The 9662-nt window shown below is 30.2% G+C and overlaps 1 protein-coding gene across 1 annotated transcript; it reads right to left on the bottom strand.

Annotated features, from left to right (window-relative positions):
* Window positions 1-272: 272 nt before the first annotated feature.
* Window positions 273-1856, bottom strand: LOC119674787. The gene is made up of 4 exons (XM_038085945.1): window positions 1444-1856; window positions 1168-1391; window positions 629-1108; window positions 273-573 (listed from the first exon to the last, which is right to left on the bottom strand). Exons 1-4 carry the CDS (start codon window positions 1547-1549, stop codon window positions 517-519), a joined length of 867 nt encoding a protein of 288 aa, XP_037941873.1. The 5' UTR covers window positions 1550-1856; the 3' UTR covers window positions 273-516.
* Between the last annotated feature and the right edge of the window lie 7806 nt (window positions 1857-9662).

The raw sequence follows: 9662 nt of genomic DNA, 5'->3' as shown, positions 1-9662 counted from the left end.
TATGTTATAGCGAATGCACATAATTACACACGCAACATCAGAAACAAAATTATTTTTATACTCGGCAAAGCAACAGCGTTGAACGAATAAATTGGCTATATAGAAAAATATCGGTACTCCACACTATATATGATCTTAGTAAATACTTCATTTAAATAAAAACTCAAATATATAAAACGTAAACGGTTTTAAATTTTTTTAGTTACAATATATTTATGAATCATAATATTTAGATGGGACTTTATAGATTAGGATATAATAACGTGTGAAATGAGATATCACAGCATTATTGAAATGTATGTACATGTCGAAATTAAGATAAGGATTTACCATACTAGTCATATATCAAAGTACATAATAATTAAATATATGTTCATATTATTAGATTCAAAAGAATTTTTTCAATTTAACATTAATTGTAAGAATAAATATTAAATATCGTACTTTAGAATAGCCTCCAGGAATCAAGATCTTAATCTTCATGCCAATGTTTAATTTTAATTGCTTATAATTTCTTTACAGATCATCGTACTTTAAAATAGCATCCTCAATATTATAAAACTCGATGAATTTCTATAAAATTTTGAAATATATAACAAAGTGAATATAATTGGAAAATGAATTTTACCTGAACCAAAGCGAAAGTTAGTGCACATTCACATTCATTTGTGGTAATATTTTTATTTGATTTTGTTAATGTTACTGCTGGATAACCGTCAGAACCTTGAGAAATGTACACAGTTTTCTCTTTCACCATAAATGCTAACTGAAAAGCATTATCAGCAGTCTTCATAAAATCGCTTGGATCGATAATTAACTTATAGAATGGAATGGAGTCTACACCATGAGTTCGTAAATAGTTGACTATGATTTTGCGTGCTATATTTACTTTTTCTGCTCCTTTTTCGGAACGGTTTAATTTGTCAAATGTTTCAGGTTTTTGTTCTGCAGTCAAAGCATCGCTCCGTCTTTGTCGTTGCCTTGCAACACTCAGTTTTGGATGAGATTCTATGGCACCCAACATTGAGGATGCAACATGTACAGATCTGGATATTGGTTGTGAAATTTTAAGAAGTTCATTCCAATTGTTATTATTGACAATGTTAAGCTTAAGTATAAGAAATAAATTATTTACTTTTTAAAAACAAATATCTAAAATTCAGTTACAATGCTATTTGCAAAAGTCTGCTCATTAAATTGCGAAACGTCTTCGAAAATGGTTGAGACCAACTGATGACTTATTGATATTACATGTGCATCTAGTACTAATTCTGAAGAGTGATGCACACGATCTTGATCTTTTCCTTCATTTCTAACACTGTTACATTTCTCAAGAATTGATGTCAATATGCCAAGCGACTCCTTTGTAGGTCTTTGTTTAAGTTTTTCTTCTGTAATTATATTTTCTTTATTAGTTTACATAATTATATTTTTATAACTTACGACAATCTTTGCTCTCCGTAATTAAATCAGTCAATATTTTTTTCCTTTTTAAAGATTGCTCTTCAGATGCTCTTGTGTCCTGACTTAAGACCTCAGAGGACTCCATTATTATACACACACACCGTATTAACAAATAAATTAATTGTAGCAAAACTCAACGCAAAACAACCCACATTAAACAAAGTTTTTAAGTTCTTCACGTCAATCCGCCAACAAATAAAATGCGAAATTTGATTTGCCTTGCCAGCGTTGCCATATGTTAGATTTTAATGCAAAAGATTGATACTGCTGTGCCTACACTTCCAAGCACATTTGACAGATATAACGCTTTAAATATTTAGCATTTTGTATAGCAATATGTTTCACAGATATTCCAATGCTATTTTTTTTTGTACGAAAAATACATTTATTATTATAAATGAGTGCAATTAGTTGTCTCAAACTAATTAATAGTTACCAGAGACTTTGGTAAATGCAAGTTTATTTAAAAACGATTTATGTATTACAAATTATTGATAATTGTAATTAAAATTTACTTTAATTTTGTAAATGTCATATTTAGAGCAAATTGGAAGGAACCTATATGACACTTTTACTTCTTGCAAAGTAATTAATTTTAAAACCATTTTAATGCATTCATTCACACTCGCATCAAAACCCGAGTAGAACGGTTTTGCTTCTGGTGTTAAAGATGACCAACCATCAAGAAAGACTGGTGTGTGCTGTGCGCAGCACATTTTTCGAACTTATAAACAAGTGTTTAAAGCGAATTTTTATGTAAGTATTCCTGGGTGCCACAGTATGTAGTTGGGAATAGTTGCAATAATTGTGGAACTGCGTTGTAAAATGCACTAATCGATCTCAACGCAAAACCTTTTGAATAATGTTTAAAGAATTAGTAGTCGGTAGTTTTGTGAAAGTCTTTTCCCTCTTAAAATTAACTAATGAGGGTGCTGAAAGACTAAAGAATTCATCAGCACTGAGATATGATGTCTTCAGTATGTCTACCTAAACTTTATACCTATTCGTCTCCTATTAAGAACAAAATATTTGATCCTTTCTGCTAAATTACAAATTGTTTTTCATATTGCTGGGGCAGAGGAGGCGTAGCCGTCAACATTAATAGTATCATTGCAAGTGTGTGCATTCATTCGTTAGTGTTGCATATAGCATATAGAAATGTTCTATAGGAAGTTGAACCACTCCATTTGCTTAATGGTGGTACGTCTTCGTATAGATGTGGTTGATGCTCAACAATTGAAAAATCGTTGAGTCCAATTGGCGTCCTATGTGTGTGGTTCAATCAATTAAACGCTTACGTTAAATCATCACCAAGAAATTATAATGTTTCAAAAATTATTCTCTAATTATTATCCACTAAAGCTTGCTTTTTAGATCAAGGGTAACTAAAATCTTTTAAGTGCCACATAACCAAATCGACTTGTTATTACCTACATACAACTTTGAGGTTTGTGAAATGGAGAGCTTATTGGAAAATCAACTTTAGGTAAGACCGAGAGGTTAACTCTGGTTTAAGTTAAGTTTAACAATTACTGAACTCCTCTTCAACTGGCTCGTGTCGCAATTAGTTTTTTGTGTAGGCTAAATCTGCTGTGTTGGCTAAATTATGGACTGCTGCACCAAACCATTGATGATTATGTAGGCTGTATTTTATGGAAGGACAGTTGGCCACTGTTCTCTCGGTTTTGTCTAAACAATGATACAGCTTGTCCATTACTATCTAACTATCATCTGTGACTGTTTTTGAGCTTCGAATATGCTGCTGATTTTGACTGATTATCAGCAGCATCGCAAGGTTCACACTTGATATCCCAAAATTACTAACATGAGAGAAATATCATAGTATTGGACATCATAAAATCGGATTATATAAAAACGATTTTGACCTACATTAACAAATATATTTCATTAATTTAATTTAAATAAGAATTAAGTCCAATTTTTTTCTTTTGCCAACATTTACATTGGGAAGTCAGAGTTAATTGTAATTTGCAAGTTGCCGCTTGGGACACCCTGTTTAAGATGATCAATTTTCTCACTGTCGTGACTCGTCGGCGCAGTTGCAAACAAAGCTTTGAGAAGGAAGGTTCGTTCATGTTTTGTGCGGAGTTTTTCATGAAGTTCAGTTTAAAGTTGTGTCAATTTTTCAATTAGCAACTTTTGCTATCAATAACCAATCGAAAGTGTTTTGGCATATTTGTAGAAAAAAGTTTTTAATTTTAAATGTTTAAAATGCACATAAATTGGTGGTTTTTTAATTAATTTCAACCTTGCGATGCACTAAAGCATGGTTTCAGTTCAAAAACTACTATAAATGAGGTGTTTTATTTGAGTTGCAAATTCGTTCAAATAAAATTATTTTTACTAGGTTAAAGACATTAAAACTTTATGTTATGAAAAATTGTTAAATAAATAATAAATACATACATTTGAATGTGTAATATCTTTTTATGGTTCAAGAATAATTTAGAAGATAATAAGAAAGATTTATTTTGGGAGCAATATTTTAGTTAAATGTGAAATAGAAACTGAAAGTGAGTATTCATTCAAGATGATTAATTCAAAATATTTTTTTATTATAATCTCAATATATAGTTGTTAATTTCTTATACGATTTATTGCCATTTTTGTTTTGCCAGTGGAGTTGTGAAATTTGGAATTCGTTTTTGCTTGATTTATGCACTCATAAAAAATGAACCATAAAAACTAAGAAAAACGTGGTTAAAATGAACCAAAACATTGCAGATTGACGTGCTTAAGCAAGTTCGTCTCTTAAGTCTTTCGTTGATGCAAGGCATTTGCGTATAGAAATTTACAATGTTTCTGTTTTCTGTTTTTTGTTTTTTGTTTTTTCTTTTCTGTTTTGTTTTCATATTAAGTTTAGTGATCCCTACGCTACTCCTAAAAGGTCGCATATGTGTTTCTTTCGTAGGTTGTAACGAAATAGGTTAGTCAATTGCCTTGAGTAAGCCAACTGACTGATTGGTGTCTTATATATATTTATAATCAGTGTCTTAGTCAATAACTTTAAATTATCTTCCATAATATGCATTGGTGGTGTGGAAGCCATGCAAATTTTAGGCTTACCACCCAATGACATTGACACTATATAAAAAAAAAATAAATTTTTGTGAAATATTTTAATCAGTTTTTAATAATATAATTAGATAGCAAATCAATGCCAACAGGGATTTAAGCCATGCAATAGAAATATAAACATTTTTATTAATTTAAAAAGAAATATTTTTATTTATTAAATCTATAAAAATAAATATATATATACCTAAAAAAATTAAATCATTGATTATTAAAAAGTTAGTTCTATACGTTAGGACCAATTTAGAAGAGGAAACAGTAAGATAGATAGTAGCATTTAAAGACGTTAAATCTAAAAAAGGGTTTAATGTGATTTTAATAGGTTTCACTATTCTTTACTGACAGTGACGTATTAAACTTTCACACAGAAAGTTTACAATTTATTTAAATTGATAAACTCGGTTCAGTTAAAATAAGATTTCATTGGTCTACTTAATTTCATTGACCCATTGTGCTACCGTTTAAAAGGATTTAAGGATTTAAGATTATCTGAAACCCTTAACAAACATCTTATAAAAATGGTTTTATAGTTGAGAGAGATTCTCTAAAAATCCTTAATATTTTCAAGGAGTTTAATATTTAAAACCTCTTATAAAAATGATTTTATAGTTGAGAGAGATTCTCTACAAATCCTTAATATGTTAAAATATATTAAAAAATGTTACAGTTTTAGTAACTCTATAGTGAATTAAATCAATTAAAATATGAATTCTTGTCGGTTAACTGGTATATGCCAGTAGCAGTGTGTGTTGGATGAGATGCGGCTCACGTAGGCTTTTAAAAGTGTACCCAAATATAACAAATGTTAGTTATTTTGAGTAATGTGTGGTAACCCTTAGACCGGCTATCTAATTAAATCAACTGAAAGACTAGATAGCGTAACTTTAGCAATCAACTATTATGCTTCGTAATACTTCAGTGGTAAATGGTAAACCCTATTAGGTGTGGAAGCTCAACACGGCTCACTTAGACTATCAAAGGTAAAACTATGGACTATGGAGACTATACCAGAAAAACTTTGTTTGATTTTTAGTTGAACCGACAAAACCACAATGTTGCTTTAATAAAATTAGTAATACCTTAAATTTATATACCTTTTGGCAACTTTTAGGTAGTGGCAGAGCAGATGAGTGACAATAGCCTTTTCATGTTCTGACTCAACAGCTATGTTGACAGTAATTGATCGGAATTCTTAAATTGTTAGACTAGTAAATACCTAATTATTAGGTTATGTGTTATTAGTATAGTAAGTGTATGAAACAGTGATAAGTAAGTAAAAGTAGTCTGTTATTCTATTTTAGGGATGTTCTATCGTATTTGCAATCTTTATGGTCTTCATGTTACCTTAATCAATCCTTTTAAAGTATTCTGCTTATATAAACACAACACCAGGGATGCTGAAATGTATTTTATAGCAAGTCGGGAACCCGTCTAGCTAGTACTAGTCACATCTACCTTCGACATGTACAGTCTCTTTGACCCTATACATATTTTGGGTCAACTCATGAGAGCAGTTATGTGTTATTCAAAGGTATACGACAATTTACAAGAAACTTAGATGTTGTAAAAATACGGCTTTGAAAATTTTGGTCAATGCTACTGGATATGTGCATATGTATTTCTGTCAAATATTTCATTGTGGAGAAGCTATTTAATTGTGGAATGGAAATCAATAACTTCAATAGCAAAAGAGTTTAGAGTTCATTAACAAAAATCAGCATTTTTCTGTACAAAGTTACTTATAAGCATAATGTATCTAAGTATAAATAATTAATTGTAATTTTAATAATTGTCAAAATTAAAAAGTTCTATGCTTACATTCCTCAGCATCTTATGAAGATATACTTGATGGTACAGTGTTAACCCATTAAAGTAAGAGTAAAGTTTGATTTCAAAAATAGTTAGCTTAAAGTAGAAATTTGTATGAGTAAATAAATAATTATGAATGTATGTTTAATCTATGAGATAAAATATGTTTAATTCATTATTTCTTTAAAATTATATTTCTAAAAGATAAGAGGATGAAACTTGTACTTGAACTTGTAAAGTGAAAAGGAAATGTCTACAAGTTTATGTACACTTGAGTTTTCACAAAAAATAATATTATAATAAAATTATATTAACACTTTCATATATCTATGTATTAATTATAGAAATAAAGAAAACTATGATTACAAGTATCTCATAATTCTTATAACTTTGAATATAGTCGAATATGTTCAAACAATACAAAGTTCACAATACGTCAAATATTTCTTTGAAGAAACTTTTACCGGATATTGAACGAGTAACCTAAAGACAATGTTGCACCAAAAATAGATACAAAAATCAACAACACGTTCAGCGGCAGCAATTGTTGCTCATTGCACGCCAGACGCTCGAATTATCACTCGGAAAAGTAAATTCACTTCAGGTGACTGAAAGCAACTTTTGTTGACGTAACTTCGGCGGCAAAACACTTAACTTTATTTCCAATGCAGTTGAATTTTTTTTTGGATTCATAAAATTTATTTTTTTGAGTTTATTTGTTAAATTTTTACATCACCGAAAAACTTCCTTCATAAAACTTTTATTCGTAAAAACCTAATTATTATAAGTAAATTTACTTTCCTTCATTTTGTTACACATACACAAAATCCAGATTAGATAATAAGAAATATACAAATCCTTTATTGGACACGAACTACCGGATGCATTAATCTTTAAGTAATGAAAAACTGAACTTTTATTGATTCGTTATTGTTTAGTTAAAACATAGTTTAATATGGTAGTTAGTTGTAGTGGAGGGAGAAACGCATCCTCCCCAATTAGCTAAGAAAGCCGTTTTGAGTCCATAAATCCTCATAATAGTGGGTAGTAGAGAGAAGATCAAGCTAGAATCAGCCAGAGGCAGTTATAAAGATAAGAATCTGGCCAATGCTAATGCTAGAGATATCGTCGAGTGTGTTGACGAAGGGGATCCCCAGAAACTTAAGCCTAGTTTTGGCCAAGACTGGACGTAGACACATCAGGTGTTCTGGCGTCCTTTTTTCCAGGTCTGAGAGACACGCATTGCAGGAGATATTACAGGGTTGGCCAAGCCTAGCTCTATGTTAAGACAGATATTAAACTAGATACCTCTGAATTGCTTTTGTTTTAATATGACAGTTATCTAAAATGAATCTTTTCCTTAAGGCTAATAAGTTTTTGAAGTCGTAATGCAATAAAAGTATATTACTTCTCTTAAGAAAAGTAGTATGTGTGCACCCTTTATCTTTAAAAGTTATATTCTAAGTTAAGTTATACTGGCGTCGTATGCAGTTTATCATACATGTACCTTAGCTCGATAAACAGTAGTCATAAATTAAGTGTCCACACGTCTGTATCAACATTTAACTGCTAGTTGATTTTTCGGTTTGTTGAATACGTCACATAGCTCCCTTTAGAGTTCCACGAATCATAGAGATTCGTAGCGCACTCTACTTGACTATCTTCGTATTTTGTTGGCATATTCGACTGCTGGTTGATTATTCAATTTAATGAATACTGCCACATAGTTCCCTTTATATTTCGAAGATCGTTTAATAGCGCACTCTATTTAGTTCTTTATGATATCTTGATATTTCGTTAGGCTAGGCAAAATTTTTCTGGAATTGCTATTTCCAAAATCTCATTTTTGGTGGTGGGTATTTCAAGCCACTCCTATCTGTAGGTGGTCGCATCGCTTTCAATCCTGAGGTACACACTGATGTTACGCTAATAATACAATTATTAACTTGGGAACTCTACGCTGTAATCCCATTTTACTGAATTCCATTCATGTAGTTAGAGTGATGCTTAGAGCCTAATTTTGTGTCAAAAGCTGGTAGTACGGTTTTTGCCACTTGATCTTTTCACGAAAGACTTGAAAGTCCCCTTACGGCATTTTTCACCAGCAGTTAAAGGACTATTTACCATATTGAGTTGGTTGGGAACTAAAGATCAAGTTCGTAAAAGGTATGTTTTAGATATTCACACAAACATTGGCATATATAAATAGATAAGGTCTAGGTAATTGAAATAATAAAATTTAATGAAAAATAATTCATTAAATTTTTTGATCCCGTGTCATGTAATCGTATGTCATTGATTTTATTTAATATGCTGGTGTCAGTCATAAATCTTTCGATAATTATTCATATATGTGGAGTGATCAATTCAGTTAAAGTAAGATTTTAAGATTATTTTTTATGACATAATAATATTTTGATGATTCATTAAAATAATTTTCTTTGATTTATTTTTGAAAAGTAAAAGTTTTTGTTATTTATAAGAAAATTCAAATAATTTTTACAAGTTACTTACACTGCCCTTTCTTTTTCTTGTCAGATACTGGAAAGTAACCCATTAACTGCATCCTTAAAAAGTACATTTTCGGGATGGACCTTGAGTACTGAATGTCAAATTAGCATGAAACTATAATACTTTTTATTAACTTATTTCTTAAGAAAACAACACTCGGCATCCAGTGACATTCACAATGTCTTGCGTCTGCTGTGAATTGCAACTTTTTTGTGTTAATATTGACCCAATTACAGGGCGTTCACCATTAGTTAACTGAATTGCATTCTACGCTTGCAGCTTTGCAACATTGCAACTTTGCGCTCTGCGATTTCATCAATTCAAGTTTGTAGTCGTAAAATTTACGTTGGCAAACTGCTTCAAACGAATAAAAAACTCAAATAACAAAAAGTATTAACATTTGCTTTGTTTTTTATAGGTTAAAACACCAAGTACGTAAAGAAACTGAAGTTGTTATGTTAACCCTTTAGTGACAAGTGTTGTTAATTTTTAAAAGTTTACAATAAAAAACAAATATTCTCCTTCAACATTTACAAATGTTCACAAAAATTGTTTTGAATTAACAAAAATTCATTTGAGCTTAAATATTTTTATTTAATACAATAAGCACTTTATTTTGAAATAATAAAAATATATAGTTAATTTTTTATAAAAATATATTTACGTTCCAATTTCAAATCATTCTTCTTAATAATCTTTAAGGTTTATTTAAATCTTTCTTTTTCAACTTATTTATTTTTAAATAAATAGATAATTTTATTTTCTAATCAAGTTTCAGGCTT

This window comes from Teleopsis dalmanni, chromosome 1, assembly GCF_002237135.1.
Source record: "Teleopsis dalmanni isolate 2A chromosome 1, ASM223713v2, whole genome shotgun sequence".
In the NCBI taxonomy this organism is placed as follows: domain Eukaryota; kingdom Metazoa; phylum Arthropoda; class Insecta; order Diptera; family Diopsidae; genus Teleopsis; species Teleopsis dalmanni.
The sequence above is the reverse complement of the archived record's forward strand: the minus strand, read 5'-3'. Positions and strand labels throughout refer to the sequence as shown.